The sequence below is a fragment of the Trichechus manatus genome, unplaced genomic scaffold (assembly GCF_000243295.1).
Source record: "Trichechus manatus latirostris isolate Lorelei unplaced genomic scaffold, TriManLat1.0 scaffold00262, whole genome shotgun sequence".
In the NCBI taxonomy this organism is placed as follows: domain Eukaryota; kingdom Metazoa; phylum Chordata; class Mammalia; order Sirenia; family Trichechidae; genus Trichechus; species Trichechus manatus.
The window spans coordinates 1633680-1654194 of NW_004444198.1; the positions used below are offsets into that span (position 1 = coordinate 1633680).

Sequence of the window (20515 nt, forward strand, 5' to 3'; positions counted from 1 at the left end):
GCAAAAGGCCCTGTTAAGAGGATAAAAAGATGAGTACAGACTAGAAGAAGACATTTGCAAACCACATATCTAACAAAGGACTCATATTTCAAGTATATAAAAAGCTCTCAAAACTCAACAGTGAGAAAACAGCTCAATTACAAAATGGGCAAAGTCATGAAGAAACATTTCCCTGAAGAGGATATACAGATGGTAAATAAGCACTTACTTGAAAATATCTTCAACATCATTAGCCATATGGTATAGTGAATTACTTAATACGGCCTTTTTAGCCATGCATGGTGTTATGACTCCCACACAGTGATTGAGTTGGACTACGCAAATAAGGTGTTTGTGGCCCACTACAGGGATTGGACAGCTTGCTAATAATGCAAATAAGGTGCATGGAACCCTAACAAGGATATTGGTTTTGCCATCCTGCTAGGCTTAAAAGAGAGCTAGTCCTATAGCAGAGGGGGATCTCACTACCACCAAGAAGAGACGGAAGGAGAGCGTGTCCTTTGGATCCAGGGTCCCCTTACTGAGAACCTCTTAGACCCGGGAGACAGAGAGAGACTGTAACACCAAAGACGGCCAGAAGCTGTGGCAGAGAAATGGCGGCAACAGAACCAGGAGGTCAGCGTGAAATGGAACAGTGGACTTTCCAGCCCATGGAGCAAGGTGGTTATGGTGGACATGCTGACGCATGAAACGAGAGCTGAGCATCTTTGGGCTGACGCTTACTGCAGGGTGGGGTGCCTCCAGGCACTTATTGGCAGAGCTAAAGAGCTTCATAACACTTGCCTGAGCAGGCAGAGGCCAGGCCAAGAATCTGAGGGCCAGAGAGAGGCCTGCCTGCAGGCATGGCTAAGTTTTCCTGATTAAAGAACTGTATCCTGAGTTGTTCCTGATCCTGAATTGTAACCTGTTACTTCCTTAATAAATCCCATAACTGTCAGTATAGTCTGTGAGTTCTGTGTGGCCATTGCAATGAGTTATCAAACTCAGCAGAGAAGTAGGGAGTGCTGTGGGAGGGACAGTTGGTGTCAGAATTGGTTAAAAGGTTGGAAAGAGGAGGTATGTCTGATCTCCACCTCATAGGAATCCACCGTGGGCTAATACTGAATGGTGATTCTTCTCCACGCCTGAAGTTAGAGGAGGTCAGATGGCACCACACCATTTTTACAGCCATGAGGGAAATGAGCATTAAAATTGTCGTGAGAGGCACTTCACATCTGTTAGAACAGCTAAAATAAAAGATGGCGACACGTGGAAAATAGTGTGGCAGTTCCTAAAAAAACTAAAAATAGAACTACCATATGAACCAGCAATTCCACTCCTAGGTATATACCCAAAAGACTTGAAAGCAGAAACTTGTACACCAGTGTTTATTGCAGCACTATTTACAATAGCCAAAAGGTGGAAATAACCTGAATGCCCATCAACAGATGAATGGATCAACAAAATGTGGTACATACATAAAATGGAATATTACTCAACCAGTGGGCAAATGAAGTCTTGATACATGCTACAATATAGACGGAGCTTGAGGACATTGTGCTGAGTGAAATAAGTCAATCACAAAAAGGACAAATATTGTATGACTTCACTTATATAAAAAGACAAGAAAGGCTAATGTATAGACACCAAAGTTTCTTAGTGGTTGTCAGGGGTGGGAAGGAGGGGGAAAGGGAGAGTTACTGCTTATAGAGTACTGAGTTTTGGTTTATGGTGATGGAAAAATTGCATTGATTAAGGGTAGGCTTTCACAGCTGATTTTTGTAAGTGCTGGCAATAAGTTGTACACCTGTAAAAAGTTAAATTGGCAAAAGTTGTGTGATATATTTAGAATGACAGGAAAAAAGAGTAGCTGCTGAGGTTGCTTATGTACAACCAAACACTTCATGGGATTTGGTTCCTTGGTTTGGAGGTTTAGGGTCATGATTTCATGCGACATCCCAGTTAATTGGCCTAATAATGCATTCACTGCTTTTGTTCTACCTTCTAGTTCATTGTGTAGTGCCTAGGTCTTAAAAGTTCTCAAGTGGCCATCCAAGGTGCCGTTGCCTGGAACAACAGAGGAAGAAGGAGAGTTAGGAATAGGAGGAGGAAATGGGAGTGTGTGGCTAATTGCCACCATGAACAACTCCTTCTTTGCCATGAGATCAGAAGAATTTGATGAAGCCTGCTACTTTTGCTGAAGATTTTGATCAAAAATTCTATCCAAGAATCCTGATCAAGAGGGGGAAAATGTAGAACAGAACTTCAAATATGTATGGACTCCAGGCTTTCTGGAGCCATGAAAGCTGGATGAACCCTTGAAACTATTGCACTTAGATAATCTTTAAACTTTAAACCAAAAATATCCCCTGAAGTCTTCTTAAAACCAAACAGTAGTTTAGCTTAATTAGTAGAAGTATGTTTCCCTTGAGCATTATGCTCTTTTAAGAACTATCCATATGGGATCAGATTGACAACAGCAACTTGAAAGATTAGCTAGGAGCCTTAAGGGGCAGTGAGTTTATGTTAATGGGGAAGAAACAACTGAGAAAAGGAGAGTGAGAATGGTCGCACAATTCGAAGAATGAAATCGATGTCACTGAATTGTACATGTAGAAACTGTTGAATTGGTATATGTTTTGCTGTGTGTATTTGCAACAACTACAAAATAAATTTAAAATGAAAGACTGCAAAAAAATGTAGTGACAATACTCTAAGGATGCAGAGAAATTGCTGATGGAAATGTAAAATGGTATAACCACTCTGGAAAATAGTTTGACAATTTCTTTAAAAAATTAAAAATATATTTTACCATGTACAACCCAGCAATTGCACTCCTGGGTATTTATCCCAGAGAAAAATGCAACCTTATGCCCATGCAAAAGCTGTCCTAGCTGTAGCTTTATTTGTAATAGCCAAAAATTTGAAACAAGCCAAATGTCCTTCTGTGGGTAACTGGTTCACAAGTTATGATACATTCATACCGTGGCATACTGCTCAGCAATAAAAAGGAACAAACTCGATACACACAACTTGGATGTATCTCAGAGTAATTATGCTGAGTGAAAAAAGCCAATCCCAAAAGGTTTCATAGTGTATGATTCCATTTATATAACATTCTTGAGATGACAAAATTATAGAGATAGAGAACAGATTATGGGCTAGGAATAGAGTAGGGGTTGGGAAGGGTGTGGCTATAAAAGGGTAGCACAAAGGATCTTTGTGGTGATGGGGTAGTTCTGTTTCTTGATTGTGGTGGTGGTTGCATGAATTTACACGTTTAATAAAAATCTATGGAGCTGTACACACTAACACAAATGAGTACCTGTAAAATGTGAAATCTGAGTGAAGTCTGTGGCTTGTACCAGTGTCAGTTTCCTAGTTTCTAATTTTGATGGGATTGAACTGGTTCCTGGGTACAGCACTGTGCTAGGTGGTAGGGATTCGTGGTGAACAAGAGAGGCCCCTGCTCTCCCAAGAGCTTACCTCTAATAAGAGGGCTGCTTATGGCTTGAGTTCTGGGTGCTTCCTAATGTACGTTGCTGCTCAGCATTTGGGGAGCTCTACTCTAGAGTATTTGTGATAGGGGGTGGGCAGGGTGTACAAAAGTATGCAGGAAGAGTTCTCAAAGACGGGAAAACATGGCACATCTTTCAGGACCACCAGTTTTAGTCAGAATTTTGGGAGTATTATCAGTGAGTTTTGTATGTGTTGTGTGTGTGCATATATATATACACACACGACATATACACGCACACAAACAAACACACACACACACACACACACACACACACACATACATATAGATAGGTATAATGAAGTGGGTTTTTAAATTCCTGTAAATTTTTAAGGTCAAATAGGCATTATCAAGAAATTTTGTGTTTGATACTCTTCGTGTATGAATGAGGGTCTGTCAGTAAAAATAATTGAGGAGTGATCCAGTCCAGGCATTTCCTTTTATAAGCAAGAAGACTGAGATCTCGGGAGAACAAATGACTTGGCTATTATCACATGGTTGTAGCATCTGAGTAACATGAATACTGATATTAATGTTTCAAAAGGAGCAGATTACTCTTTTTCTGTGTAAATCACAGCTTGTATCTGGCTGGTACAGCCATAGCAAGTATCAGAACCCACATCTTTAGATCCCTTTAACATCCCCTAAGTACCAAAAAGAATTGGTCGAGATAGCATATGATCATTTTTCAGGAGGTAGCATATCATCAAGAACTGAAGATAGTGAAGGAAGAAGTCCAAGCTGCACTGAAGGCATTGGTGAAAAACAAAGTTCCAGGAATTGACAGGTTACCTACCAGTTGAGATGTTTCAACAAACAGATGCAGCACTGGAGGTGCTCAGTCATCTGTGCCAAGAAATTTGAAAGACAGCTACCTAGCTAACCAACTGGAAGAGATCCATATTTATGCCCATTACAAAGAAAGGTGATCTAACAGAATGTGGAAGTTACCGAACAATATCATTATTAATATCACACACAAGTAAAATTTTGCTGAAGATCATTCAAAAGCGGTTGCAGTAGTACATCGACGGGAAACTGCTAGAAATTCAAGCTGGATTCAGAAGAGGGTGTGAAAGGAGAAATATCATTGCTGATGTCAGATGGATCTTGGCTGAAAGCAGAGAATACCAGAAAGATGTTTATCTGTGTTTTATTGACTATGCAAAGGCATTTGACTGTGTGGATCATAACAAATTATGGATAACATTGCGAAGAATGGGAATTCCAGAACATTTAATTGTGCTCATAAGGAAGCTGTACATAGACCACGAGGCAGTCTGTCTTAGGCTGGGTTCTCTAGAGAAGCAAAACCAGTAAAGCATATAAATATGTATATATAGAGAGAGATTTATATCAAGGAAATGGCTCACATGGTTTTTAGAGGCTATGACGTCCCAAGTCTTTGGGGCAGGAAAAAGGCTTCTCCTGACTCATGTAGCCATAGTGGTTGGCGAACCTAAGATTGGCAGGCCGTAAAGTAGGGCTGTTGCAGGCTTCTCCTGACTTCACATAGCCTCGGGGACCGGCAAACTCAAGATCTACAGGCCGAAGAGCAGTGCTGTTGCTTACAGGCTGTGAAGATCAATGAATGTCAAGATTGGCAGGCAAGACCACAGGTAAGCTGCTAGCTCAAGTCCCAAGAACTGGAGGTCAGATGAACAGAAGCCAGCTGCAGGTTCCAGAACAAGCAGAAACCCTGGCAAGGAAAGCAGGAAGGACTAGGTGGCGAAGGGCAGAGAGATGAAAGCTAAGGAGGCAATGAGCTGCCACAGGCCCTGCCCCAGCCAGTACCACTCAGCACATCCCATCATGGGTATGATCATGTATCACATCTCCACAGGGAAGTGATCACAACGTTGTACAACTGCCAAAACACTGAGAATCATGACCCAGCCAACATGACACACAATCTTAACCATCACACAGTTGTTCGAACAGAGCAAGGGGATACTGTATAATTTAAAGTCAGGAAAGGTGTGTGTCGTGGTTGTATCCTTTCACCATACTTATTCAGTCTGTATGCTGAGCAAATAATCCAATAAGCTGGACAAGAAGAAGAGTACAGCATCAGGATTGGAGGAAGACTCATTAACCTGTAATATGTAGATGACACAATTTTGCTTGCTGAACATGAAGAGGACTTGAAGCACTTATTGATGAAGATCAAAGCCCACAGCCTTCAGTATAGATTATACCTCAACATAAAGGTCCTCGCAACTGGACCAATAAGCAACATCATGATAAACAGAAAAGATTGAAGTTGTCAAGGATTTCATTTTACTTGAATCCACAATCAATGCTCATGGAAGCAGCAGTCAGGAAATCAAACGACGTATTGCAAGGGGCAAATCTGCTGCAAAAGACCCGTTTAAAGTGTCCAGAAGCAAAGATGTCACTTTCAGCACTAAAGTGTGCCTGACCACAGCCAAGGTATTTTCAGTTGCCTCTTATGCATGCAAAAGCTGGACAATGAATAAAGAAGACTGAAGAAAAATTGACGTATTTGAATTACAGTGTTGGTGAAGAATATTGAATATATGTTGGACTGCCAAAAGAATGAACAAATCTGTCTTGGAAGAAGTTCAGCCATTATTCTGCTTAGAAGTGAAGATGGTGAGACATCGTCTCACTTACTTTGGACATTTTATCAGGAAGGACCAGTCCCTGGAGAAGGACATCATACTTGGTAGAGTGTTGTCAAAAAAGTGGAAGACCCTCAACGAGATGGATTGACACAGTGAATACAACAGTGGGCTCAAGCATAACGATTATTAGGATGGCACAGGATCGGACAGTGTTTAGTTCTGTTGGAGATAGGGTCAGTATGGGTTGGAACCAAGGCAGCACCTACCAGCAACAATAACCACCTCCCTTCAAGGTCCCCAGGTGGCGCAAATGGGTTGCTCTGTACTAGTAACCTAGAGGTTGGTGGTTCAAACCCGCTCAGCAGCATCAGGAAGAAAGGATTGATCATCTGATTGCATAAACGTCACAGCCTAGAAAACCCTGTGCAGCTCAGTTCTAATCTGTAACACATGGGGTTGCTATGAGCTGGGACTGATTCAGTGGCAACAGATTTTTTTTTTTTTTAATTGTAGTTTAGATAAAGGTTTACAGAACAAATAGTTTCTCATTAAACAGTACGCATATTGTTTTATGACAATGGCTAACAACCCCACGACATGTCAACACTGTCCCTTCTCAACCTTGGGTTCCCTATTACCAGCTTTCCTGTCCCCTCCTGCCTTCTGGTCCTCATCCCTGGACTGTTGTACCCCATTAGTCTTGTTTTGTTTTATGGGGCTGTCTAATCTTTGGCTGAACAGTGAACCTTGGGAGTGACTTCATTACTGAGCTAAAAGGGTGTCCGGGGGCTGTGCTCTCAGGGTTTCTCAAACCCCCAGTCTCTATCAGGCCAGTAAATCTGGTCTGTTTTTGTAAGTTGGAATTTTGTTCTCCATTTTTCTCCAGCTCTGTCCGGGGCCTTCTGGTGCGATCCCAGTCAGAGCAGGCAGTGGTGGTAGCCGGGCACCATCTCGTCGTCCTGGACTCAGTTGCAACAAGTTGTTGTTGTTGTTGTTGTTGGCCTCCCCTCAGTATCCGTAGTAATGGGCTCAGACTTAATCAAACGTTACGAGTACAGCTCAGGACCATACTTCATTTCCTTTTGTTCTGCATAGGGTTGCCTTGAGTCCGACCCAACTTGATGGCGACTAACAATAACAAGCTACCCCTCACCCATTTTCTTTCAACTGTACCACAAAATGCCAGAAACTGATACTGAAAGATCCTGGAGCTGTCTGAGGTTTTCTTTTTTGCTGAATTACTTCGCCCTTAGGAAAGTCAGTTAACATTGTTTCATTTTCTGCTTATGTCTCAGAATGAGTTAATACTGTTTTTTCACCCTAAAAAAATCTGCCACAGCATAACAGTTTGAATATGTGAAAATCTCTGGAATTTATTATCAAAGCAGTGCTTGAACACTTGCCGACTTCAATTGTCATGACACTACACTAGGTAGGCTCTATGGGAAATGGAAGTAGAAGCTCTTTCTCCCCTTAAAGTTTTAGGGGGTGAGACAAATGAATCAGTACAAGACTTTTCAATAAATGGCAGACTGCTCCTCTCCTCATTACTTGGCTCAAGCCACATTCTTTGTGTTCCTCAAACATGTTAGGAACCTACCCTCCTTAGTGTTTGCAGTTCTCAGTGTTTGGGACACTCTTCACCAAAATATCCACATGATTAACTCTGCCTCCAAGTATTTGCTTAAATGTCACCTTCTCACTGAGGCCTACACTGACCATCCTGTTTAAAATTGCAGTCTGCCTCCCTGTGCTCCCCCCCCGCCCCCCTGCCGCCCACTACTAATCCCCTTTATACTGCTCTGTTTTTCATAGCTTTTATTACTGCATAACCTAAAACTGACTTATGCTTATTGCTGTGTTTTCTTAGAATGTAAACTCGATGAGGGTCTGATCAGTCCTGAGTGTTTAGAACAGTACCTGGATCATAGAAAGTATATGGTAAATATTTGGTTTACATTGTTTGTATAATATTCCATGGGGTTTTGGATGTAAGCAAAGCAACATTCCATTTCCCCAACTTCCTCTACCCTCAATTTTTTAGGTTCTATCTCTCCTAGAAGGAAAGATTCTGAGTTTTAAGGAAAAGGGTAAGATGCTTACTGATTATATTAAACTGAAGCGCATTATAAGTCTTATTTTATGCAATCTGTCAGAGATGAAAGCTGTTCATTTTCCAAACTACATCAGTGAATTTGACCAATTTTGTAAGGATGCTTCAGTGCTCTTCTTTTTGCAGATACTTTGGGGAGAAAACTCTTTTCCATTTGGAGATGTGTAGAAGCAGAATTTAATCAACAACATTGTCCTGGCATATTTGTTGTTGTTAGGTGCCGTCAAGTCGGTTCCGATTCATAGTGACCCTGTGTACAACAGAATGAAACTGCCCGGTCCTGCGCCATCCTCACAGTCGTTTTTATGCTTGAGCCCATTGTTGCAGCCACTGTGTCAGTCCATCTCATTGAGGGTCTTCAGTGATGACTATTGAAAGAGGTTGAAGTCTTCAAGGACAGTCAACCTATTGTTTGTAAAAGATTGAACCTATCAGATTTTTCCAAAACAGTGTGTACCCCATTAGCAAGCCCTTGATGGCATGCAGCTTAGAAATGTTTCATTACTTTTTCTACTCCCACTGCCCCTGCTTAGTTCAGTACCCATCACCTCCAGTTAGAACTGGTGCTACATCAGTGTGTTAAGTTGGCTCCTCCTTTGCTGTAGTCCATCCCTGTACTGCTGGTAGTTATTGTCTTGAACATCAAATACGATCATGCTAGTCCTTTCAAGAACTTCATTGAGATCCTCTTGCCTGGGCAATAGCACAGCACACAAAGCTCTTCAGAATCTGGCCTCAGTTCATTTTGGGACCTCTTTTTCTCACCTTCTTAGCTCTTCAGCCTTTCCAGATCTCCTGCTTCATGATCCATATTCCCCTTGAATCCTCTTTATGCGTGTTCCTTCTGCTGTCACTGCCTCTTTCCTTCTTCACTTGCATAGAAAAGTCTGCTCGTCTCATGGGACCTGTCAGCCATCCACTGGGGAAGCTGTTTTCCCTCAACACTTAGTGTAATGAAGTACAGTACTGGGACTCATCACTGTACAGATTTTTTTATTTTTTTGCTTTAAAAATCTTTAAAGAAACAATATCTTATTCATCTTTATATCCCTGTTGCCTGGCCCTGAAAACGTTTAAAAATGCTCATTGACTGAAAATCGACTAATCGTTGACTAATCTTTATGGGAGCAGACTGCCACATCTTTCTCCCACTGAGCAGATGGTGGGTTAGAACCGCCGACCTTTCAGTTAGCAGCCAAGTGCTTTAACCACTGCACCACCAGGGCCCCTTGACAGTATCAAAAGAGGAAGTTAATCTGTATTGTCAGCCCAGGCGAGGCCTAGGGTGAGTCATTTCTTAGCACATGGAACCATTTCTTAGAAAACACTGTTTGCGGGTGGGAGGTGGAGGGAGCCTGCGCCAGTTTGCTTAATTTTTATTCCACTTGTAAACCACAGTTCTATTGGAAGTATAGTTGGTATTGCATTTCTTCATTCACTCAGTGACAAGAATTAAGAGCAGATGATGACCTATAGAAAAAAATTTTATGTCCTTGATAGTTTTGCTACTGGTGTTAAATATTGTTATTATTAGTTGCCATCTGGTTGACCCCAACTCATAGTGATCCCATGTACAACAGAACAAAACATCCCCTGATCCTGCATCATCCTCGTGGTCGTTGGTATGTTTGCTTATCTTCCAGCACTATAGCAGACAATATTCTGTTGGGATCCAGAGGGTTTTCATTACTAATTTTTGTAGGTAGCTCACCAGGCCTTTCTTCCTCATCAGAGTCTAAGTGCTCTGCTGAAACCTGTTCACCACAAGTGACCCTGCTAGTATTTGAAATACACAAACCACCACATTATGACAAACTGACAGGTAGTTGGCTGGTGTTAATAGATGCTGAGAAATAAGATTTTCTTTGGAAATGTGGTTTTGTTGCTTTTGTGGTGTGTCATGCAATATAGTTCGAACTGTCTTCATTTTTTCTTCTTCTGCTGGATGCTTTAAAAGTTAGGAAAGAGGGAAATAACCATATACCTAGAATGATGATAAAGTACTGTGGACTGTGGGGCTTACTTAAAGCCCAGAGGTTATGGGAATCTGTCACTTGTACAATTTTATTTCAGAGGGTCCTGGGAAGAGTAAACCGTAGAAGAAGGGAAAGCATGTAACTTTGTATTTTTTCTAATTCAGAAATCAAAAGTTTGGTTTGAAATATACTGATGGATCAGTTCACAGATTTGGGGCCAACTGATAGTAATGGGGCAGGGGAGGGAAACAGTTGGCTCCCAGGTTGAAAGGGAGCATGTTCCTTGCCAGGCATCAGCTCTCGTGTTTGGTTTATGGACATTTTAAACTGTACGTCAGGCAATTCTTGATTGGAGAAGAGGCAATGTCCTCTTTGTTATCTTTGCTGGAAAATATAAATCATAAAGTCACAGTTTTTAATAAAAAGACTTGAATAGTTTCACTTCCTGAAATGTATATATTTACTATCTTTCTAGATAGTTCTAGGATGTCAGAATCCATCTAACTTCATGGAGAGAGATAAGAATCAAGATCAACTGCAACCCAAAAATGATCCCTATGAGGTGGAGGTCGGAAATTCTTCCACTCTCCAACCCCCTCACCATATCTGACACTAGCCGTCCTCCCCATGACACTCTACTTCTCTGTTGGGTTTGATAATTCATTGCAATGGCCACATAGAACTCACAGTTTTGTGGTTTATTAGGGAAGTAACAGGCTATAACTTGGGACCAGGATCATCTTGGAAGTAACAGGAACACTTAGGAGACAGGATACACTTCATCAATCAGGACAGCTTCCAACAAAGACAGCCTTCAGCTCCTTCTTGGCTGTGCCCGCATGCTGGTCCACGCTTGGGCCGGTCCACGCTCAGCCAGTGTTACAGATCTTTTGATTCCACTGTCAAGTGCCTGGAGGCACCCTACTCCACCAGCAAGACTCCTGCCTGAAGGTGCTCTGCTCTGTCACTCCATGAGTCGGGAAGCCCACTGCAGCTGTCTTGTGCTGGTTTCCTGCTGTTCATGCCATCTTGCACCTTCTCCAGTGTTTCAACTCTCTGTCTCCTGGGTCTCGGAGGTTCTCAGCAAAGGGACCCTGGGTCCAAAGGACGTGCTCCACTCCACGTTCACCTTCTTGATGGTAGTGAGGTCCCCCTCAACCTCAGTGGGATTAGCAGTTTTATGAGCCTACTCGTCCCACCAAGACCATGAACTGACCAATCCCCTCAATAGGCCACAGGTACCTAGTTTGCATAGTAAACTGTCCAGTCCCCACACCTTATTTGCATAGTAAACTGTCTAATCCCTGCAAAGGTTTTCTGTACCTTATTTGCATAGTAGACTAACCAGTCCCTTTGCAAGTCTGTGGCCTAGCAGATCATCTTGGCAGAACTATAAATCCAGGGCCAGAAAGGCCAAATATAACTACAGTCATGTTAAGGTGGTGTGTTTTAGTTAACATCAGAAATCTCTTAAGTTTTTTCACTGCACAGATTTTCTTCTAAATCAAAAAGGTGTGTACTTATCTATGTATTCATCTTCTTAATAGAACTGATGAATTAAAATAAATATCTAATGATTGAGTGTTTTTAAAATTTTTGTCCTACCATGGTTTCAGGGGACATCTAGGTCAATTGACATAACAAAGTTTATTAAGAAAATGTTCTGCATCCCATTTTGGTGAGTGGCATCTGAGGTCTTAAAAGCTAGCGAGTGGCCATCTAAGATGCATCAATTGTTCCCAACCCACCTGGAGTAAAGGAGAATGAAGAACACCAAAGACACAAGGAAAGTATTAGCCCAAGAGACAGAAAGAGCCACATAAACCAGAGACTGCATCAGCCTGAGACCAGAAGAACTAGATGGTGCCTGGCTACCACCAATGACCGCCCTGACAGGGAACACAACAGAGTCCCTGACGGAGCAGGAGAAAAGTGGGGTGCAGAACTCAAATTTTAGTGAAAAGACCAGAATAATGGTTTGACTGAGACTGGAGGGACCCTGGAAGACATGGCCCCCGGACTCTCTGTTAGCCCAGAACTGAAAACATTCCCAAAGCCAACTCTTCAGACACAGATTAGACTGGACTGTAAGACGTAAAATGATACTCGTGAAGAATGTGCTTCTTAACTCAAGTAGATACATGAGACTAAATGGGCAACTCTTGTCCGGAGGTGAGATAAGAAGGCAGAGGGTCAGGAGCTGGTTGAGTAGACGCAGGAAATCCAGGGTGGAAAGGAGGAGTGTGCTGTCACAGTATAGGGAGAGCAATTACAGTCACATAACAATGTGTGTATACATTTTTATATGAGAAACTAACTTGCACTGTAAACTTGCATTTAAAGCACAGTTTTAAAAAAAATCTATTTTTCATTCTAAACAATTTCAGTGTCTCTCTGCTTTTGTTGTGACTCTGTATAAATGACTGTTAGATGGAAAGCAGGGTCCCTGTGTGGGGCCAGGCTGTGTAGGACACTCCCAAGCTGGTGAGGTACAGCAGCTCCAGGGACTGGGGTGTGCTTTTATGTGAGAGGCGGAAGAGAATTATTGTGAGGGCAGGGTATCAAATATCCTTAAAACCAAACTGCTGAAGTCTTATTTCATCTACAGCTGTGGACCTCTATGATGGCAGTATGCATGATGGCCAAATTCCTAGCACACTGGGAGGAACTTTCCCGTTTTTATGGATTCTTTCTTTGTGTTGGCTCACTTGCTGTTTTCATTTACGCAAGGAATATGATTAGCATTTGGAGTTTGTGTTCTGTCTGTGATTACAACATGAGGAAATACATTCCTTTGGTATTATATTTTAGTGCAACTTGAATTTTAGAGATTGTTTAGCCTTGCAGAGACGTGCATTATTTTCTTAGTATGTATCATCTGATAGATAGTCTATCTATCTATGGTAGCTGACTTATTTACTATCTCAGATAATAGTTAAAGGGTGATTAAACTGTTAAAAAAAAAGTGACTGCTAAAAAAAAAAAAGTGCTTGCTGACATCATCTTTCCGAGAACACTAGTATATGTGATTTACTATAACGAGGTCTTAGTTTTTCCTGTTGGCAGATCACATGTAGTATTTACAGAGGTGTTGGGTTCATTCCAGCAGAAACATCTCTGATACATTATGTGTGAACTAAAGCCATTTAACATTTTCTTTCATATGGAGATAATGGAAACAGTTTTTCCATTTAAAAATGGCAAGAGAGTGTATATTTAGTACATATTTCTTTCGGGGTGGCAGCTTGTAGTAGGATGTGTTCTCCAGCCTTGAACATCACACAGGGTGTTTGCAGGTTTTGTTTGGTTCCTGCTCTGAGAGCTGTCTGGGGTTCTGCATGCACTTTCGCTCCTTTGTCCTCTGGGTCTTCCTTTCCCGCCTAAATGCTAGAAGGTTGAATTTTGTGTGCCACATATTTAAATTAGCATACATTCTAAATCTATAGATTTTTCCTTTTTTAAAAGCTGGAATTATATCTAAACTGTTATACTGTAAGTAATGAAGTATCTTTATTGTTGTCCGTTAAATAAAGAGTTGAGATATTCCAACTGTATTTAAATATTTTTAGCACTTAATCTAAACATAGTTAAATGTTAAAAATTATTTAAATATAGTTCAATGCAAGTTTCTTGAGGAATGAAGAAAATGAAATATAGTTGCCCTGGAAATCTAGTCTCATACTTGAGCCCGATTCTTTTATTGTAGGTAGACCAGTCCCTTCTTAGGCACCAAGAATCTAAATGATCCTTTTACTTCTAGGGAGATATGTGCTTTATTCAGTTTACTGTGTTTTACTGTTTGCTCAATTTTTCAAGTTACAGTAGCTAATGTGCTACAAATAGAAGTACTTCCCTTCCAACATCAGAGTAACAAACAAGAAGATTCAATTTTTATACTTACTTTTAAAACATGGGAAATAATTTAGGATTTGGCTCAAATTTCCTATAGTGCTAACTTGTTTTTTCTTTGTTTTGTTCCTTCTATCATTTTATAAATATCTAGAACACTAATACTAAAATTCAAAGGAAATGACAGATTTGAAATTACAGTTATGGTTTCTCATTTTCTTTTTTCAGATGATCACAGTCGTGTTAAACTGCAAAATACTGAAAATGATTATATTAATGCCAGTTTAGTTGACATAGAAGAGGCACAAAGGAGTTACATCTTAACACAGGCAAGTGATACGATTGAGCAGATGCTTGAAAATGAAATGTTTGTGGTGGTTCTGTTTTAAAACAGAGCTAAGAGTATATCTTAATTTCTTTTGGAAATGAAATGCTATTTCATTTTTTTCTCGTTATGTAATGAATTAAAGACAATGTTTTGAAACTTGGTATATTTAAGATAAAAATAAAGTTATTTTTAATGTTATATAATCTAGAAGGAAAAGTTTTATGAAATGGCTTAGGCCAGTTCTTTTCAGAGAAATTCTCTTTCTTGCTTTATCTTTGATACAAAGCCTTCTCTTTAATTACTTGCTTTGTTAACTTCTTCCATTTCTCTTCACACAACCTGTATCATAACCGGAGGAACTTTGAAAGCTCTTCGCTCCCACCCACTCTAGCGTATATTTTCAGACAATGCAGAAACCCCTAGGATGGGTGGTTTATCTTCGGGATAGGACGAGAGTGCAGAGGAAAGTTGCACCAGAGGACTGGATTAGGAAACTAGATAGCCTTGCAGTTTCCCGTTGGTAATTCTGCCTCATTGCTTCTTAGTACGGTGGCACACCCATATTTAAGTACTGCTTTTCTTATATTCTGAGATAAAATAGAAATGATTTTGGCTTATGCACACCAGCTACTCTTTTTTTAATCAAATAAGGGAGACTTAATTAATAGTGCTGTCATTTCCCCATTAAAGATTTTTAAATATTCAAAGGGTAAATTGTATAGCCTTAATATTTGAATTTTTAAAAACCTTAACTTGGATTAGACTGACCTGTTATTGTAAAGGGAAAAAAGTTTGATATTTATTAGACTATTTCTAATTCATAGGAAACTGAAATTAATTACTTTTTTAGCTGAGTTAAAACAGCTCCTGTAAATCAAAAAGAAAAAGAGGAACAGTCTGTGGAAAAAACTGGCAAAGAACATAATTCATAGTTCAAAGAAAAAAATAAAGGTAGACAGATAAAGGTAGACAGTATATATGTTAACAATATTGAACTAGCAGATTTAAGAGTTTGATAATACTTTGTGTTCAAATACTCTTAGAAGGTCTATGTCCAATAATTAATCCTAGAGAAATACATGCATCCACAAAGATAGATGTAAGAGGGTGTTTATTGCAACCTTGTTTTTATAACATAGGACTGAAACAATCTGTAAGGTACTAGCTAAATGAATTATCATATGTATCAATTGTGATTATTTCTAGGGATTAGGAGTAGAGACTTTTATTTGCCGTTTTCTACCTTTCTGTAATTGGAGTTTTTCTTATGAGCATTCACAGTGTTTTTATTAGTTTTTTTAAGTTAAATTTTTTTTTTTTTTTTTTTTTACTTTCTATTTGAAAAAAACTATAAAGTTAAAAAATAGAAAAGAATGCTTGGCCAGCTTGTCATAACCTTTTATCCTCTGTACCTTTATTTCGCAGTCTTGTTGATTGGCTCTACTGTCTCTTCTTAGTTCTTAAAAATGTGGGTCTTAAGATTGTGATTTGGCTTTTTTTTTAAGTAATTTATTTTTGTTGTTGTTGAGAATATACACAGCATAACATACACCAGTTCAACAATTGCTGCATGTATAATTCAGTGACATTGATTACATTCTTCGAGTTGTATAACCATTCTTACCCTCCTTTTCCAAGTTGTTCATCTCCCGTTAATATAAACTCACAGCCCCTTAAGTTTCCTGTCTAATCTTTTGAGTTGCTGTTGTCAGTGTGAGCCCATGTAGATAGATTAAAAGAACACAATGCTTGCGGCAGATATTCTTTACTAGTTAAGCAAAACTATTATTTGGTGATAAGACTTTAGGGGATATTCTGGTTTAAGGTTTAAAGATTATCTCAGGGCTTTTTTTTTTTCCCTTCCAGTCTACATTCCTGACTTCACTCTCTGGAACCATGGTTTTCAACCTTTGTATCTTAAGAGAGTGTGTAGGCACTGGAGTCAAATTATCTGTGTACAAATCCTGGTCCCATTTGACACATTCATCCAACAAATATTTATTGGATATCTACTTTGTGGCCGGCATTGCTCTGAATACAAGAGACTAGAAAAAAAATCCTTGCCCTTACAGACTTTACATTCTAGTAGGAAATAAAAATAATCATACCTAACCCTTTATAGCATTGTTCTGTATTTCACATTGTCTCATTTAAATCTCAGGACAACCTCTATGGTAAATAGTGTTATTATCCTTATTTATACATGAGTAATCTAAAGTGACCCAGAGACATTAATTAAATAACTTTACTAAGTTCATAAAACATTCAACATAAAGCCAAAATTTGAACCCTCATAGTCTGGCTCCATAGTTCATGCCCTTGATCAGTCTACTTTACAACTCGTTGCCGTGGAGTCAGTTCTGACTCATAGCTCCCCTATGGGATGGGGTACAACTGGCCCATAGGATTGTCTTTTTTTTATTATTTTTATTTTTTAATTGTACTTTAGATGAAGATTTACAGAACAAATAGTTTCTCATTAAACAGTACACATTGGCCCAGAGGATTTTCAAGGTTGTAATCTTCAGGGAAGCAGACTGCCACATCTTTGTCCTGCGGAGCAGCTGGTGGGTTTGAACCACCAACCTTTCAGTTAGCAGCCGAGCACTTTAATCACTGCATCACCAGGGCTCCTCAATCTGTTCTACTCTACTACCTTGTAATTGCTATTTGACCTTGGACAGGTTACCTAATTCCTCAAGCCTATGTTTCCTCATCTATAGAACAATGTTGTGTGAAACTCATGCACTATAGTAAGCGCTCTATATAGTATTTATTGGGGCATTTGTTACTGTTTTTTATTAGTTGCAGAAATAATGGTAATAATAATCCTTTTGCAAGAAATCTTAAAACCCATCATGATAAAGAAAATACCTGCCTATTAGCAGATGAATGGATAAACAAAATGTGGTACATACATACAGTGGAATAGTATACAACCATAAAGAATAATGATGAGTCCTTGAAACATAACATGAATGAATCTGGAGGACCTTATGCTGAGTGAAATAAGTCAATCACAAAAAGGAGAAATATTGTATGATCACACTTTTATAAGAAGACAAGGATAAACCTATATACAGAGGCTAACGCCCATTGGTGGTTACCAGGGATGAGTGAGGGTAGGAGAAAGAGGGGAGCACTATCGAGATAGTAGACACTTGTTATTTTTGGTGATTGGAAAGGTAACATTGATTGTGGATGGAGTGCACACAGCTTGACCAAGGTTAATGATGTCACTGAGAAGGGTGCAGGAGAAAAGGATGTCTTTGGTAAACGATATGACAAATATAATTTTGCAACATCAATAACAACCAAAAACTATGCATATGGTTACACAAATGTGTATATAGGCATATAAGTATATGACTATGAATATGTGGGTACGTGTTTGTGCACAGGCAGAAGTATCTATAGGCATATATTTTAAAAGAAACACTGCCGTCAAGTCAATTCCAACTCATAGTGACCATGTAGGAAAGAGTAGAACTGCCCCATAGGGTTTCCAAGGCCATAAATCTTTACAGAAGCAGATTGCCACATCTTTCTTCCATGAAACAGCTGGTGGGTTTGAACCACTGACCTTTTGGTTGGCAGCCAAGCGCATAACCACTCTACGACCAGGCCTCCTTCAGAGGCATATATACATACAATATGTGTGTGCACGCGTGTATATCCATATATATAATAAACCACCTAGAGAACGCAGTATGGATACTTCTAAGACATAACCAGACATCTTGTGAGATTGGTTCCTGAACTTGAAGACTTAGGAGCATAGTCTTGTGGAACAACTCAGGTAATTGGCATAATATAGTTCATAAAGTGTAGGTTCTACATCCCATTGTGGTGAGTAGTATCTGGGGTCTTAAAAGCTTGCAAGTGGCCATCTAAGATACAACTGTTGGTCTGTAATTGATAGGAATAAAAGAGAAAAAAGGAACCCAAAGACAGAGAAGAAAGTACTCTACAGGACTAATAGATGACATGAACTATGGTCTCATCTACCCTGACACCAGAAGAACTAGATGGTGCCTGGCTGCCACTACCAACATTCTGATCAGGGCCACGATAAATGGATCGTTAGAGAACAGGAGAGAAATGTGGAACAGAATTCAGAGTCCAGACTTAATGGACTGGTTGAGACTAGAGGACTCCCTGAGACTTACTGCCCTGAGATATGCTTTAAGCTACAATTATTACTTGAGGACATTTTTTAGCTAAATAACAGATTGGCTCATGAAATAAAGAATGTCACCCATGAGTAATGAGCTTCTTTAAGGAAAATCATCTATAGGAGACGAAATGGTCAAAAATTACTCAAAGCGAAGATGAGACGGTGTCTTAATTATCTCGAGCTGCTATAACAGAAATCCCACAAGTGGATGGCCTTAACAAAGAGAAATTTATTCTCTCACAGTCTAGTAGGATACAAGTCCAAATTCCAGAGGGTGCCAGCTCCAGGGGATGACTTTGTTTCTTGTCGGCTCTGGAAGAAGATCCTTGTCATCAGTCTTCCTTGGTCTAGGAACTTCTCCACGCAGGAACCTTAGGTCCGAAGGATGCACTCTGCTCCTGGCACTGCTTTCTTGGTAGTATGAGGTCCCCATATCTCTCTGCTGGCTTCTCTCTTTTATATCTCAAAAGAAGTTGACTTAAGACACTATCTAATCTTGTAGATCTCATCAATATAACTGCCACTCATCCATCTAATTACATCATAGTGATAGGATTTACAACAATAGGAAAATCACATTAGATGACAGAATGGTAGACAATCGTACAATACTGGGAATCAGGACCTAGCCAAGTTGACAGATATTTTTGGGGGACACAGTTCAATCCATGACAGCAGATAAAGAAAATCGTTAGAATTGCTAGTAAGTGGAAGAACTGAGAGATAAACCCAGGTCCCTCTGATTAAAAAATCCTATGTTCTTTATAGTTTGTCAAGATGTGTCTTATTTACTAGTCTTTAGAACCGCTAATGGAACTGAGACATATAGGTGTGTACACTAAGGAGTGACTTCATTGCTGAATTCCTGTATCCATTTTTTAGATTAAAACAAAAAGTTTACTGAGTTTTTCTCATTGCTTTTCATACCTTTAGACTGTTATATTTTAGAAGTAGATCAAGCAATAGATACATAAATTCAGTGCAGAAGAATAGTACCCTCAAACATTAGGTTACCATTTTCTCGGGGTTCTCAATAGATTTCTAGCATTTTTACAGCTTAGAACCTTAGAATTTATTCATTCAAATAATAATTCAACATCTGCTACATACCAGGGAATACAGCTGCTCTAAAGATGCTTTAAAGATGATTGAAGTTGTCAAGGATTTCATTTTACTTGGATCCACAATCAACGCCTGTGGAAGCGGCAGTCAAGAAATCAAACAGCGCTTTGCATTGGGCACATCTGCTATAAAAGTCCTCTTTAAAGTGTTCAAAAGCAAAAATGTCACTTTAAGGACTAAGGTTCTCCTGACCCAAGCCATGGTGTTTTCATTCACGTCATATGCATATGAAAGCTGGGCAATGAATAAGGAAGACTGAAGAAGAATTGACACCTTTGAATTATGGTTCTGGTGAAGAATGCTGAATACACCATGGACTGCCAAAAGAATGAACAAATCTGTCTTGGAAGAAGTACAGCCAGAATGTTTCTTAGAAGTGAGGATGTTGAGACTTTGTCTCACATACTTTGGACAGGTTATCAGGAGGGATCGGTCCCTAGAGAAGGACATCAAGCTTAGTAGAGACTCAGAGAAACAGACGAAGACCCTCAACGCAATGGATTGACACAGTGGCTGCAACATCGGGCTCAAGCATAACAACGGTCATGAGGATGGTGCAGGACCAGGCAGTGTTCCATTCTTTTGTACGTAAGGTTGCTATGAGTCGGAACTGACTGGACAGCAGCTAACAACAACAAAGATGCTTTCAGTCTAGAACCACTAGAATCCTCTTGTTTCACATGTGGAGACCTGGCCCCCAGTGCCCTGACTCTCCCCATAACTCTCCCCACTCTATCCCATTGCTTGATGAGTTCATTGCACCTTCAGTGTTACTTTAGGTGCAGTAGAGCCTCGTTCATTTTAACCTTCACTCATTTAAAATTAGTTATAATTTGGGCATGGCATATTTTCATCTCTTATTTGCC

At 39.8% G+C, this 20515-nt stretch overlaps 1 protein-coding gene across 3 annotated transcripts in view; it reads left to right on the top strand.

The window, feature by feature from the left end:
- PTPN2 (protein tyrosine phosphatase non-receptor type 2) overlaps nucleotides 1–20515 on the top strand; it is a 141868-nt gene that overhangs the window by 77717 nt on the left and 43636 nt on the right. For all 3 annotated transcript variants that reach the window (XM_012559543.2, XM_012559544.2, XM_023724826.1), the window contains exon 3: nucleotides 14251–14351. In XM_012559543.2, the coding sequence (XP_012414997.1) occupies nucleotides 14251–14351 (101 nt within the window). The remainder of the gene's footprint in view (nucleotides 1–14250; nucleotides 14352–20515) is intronic.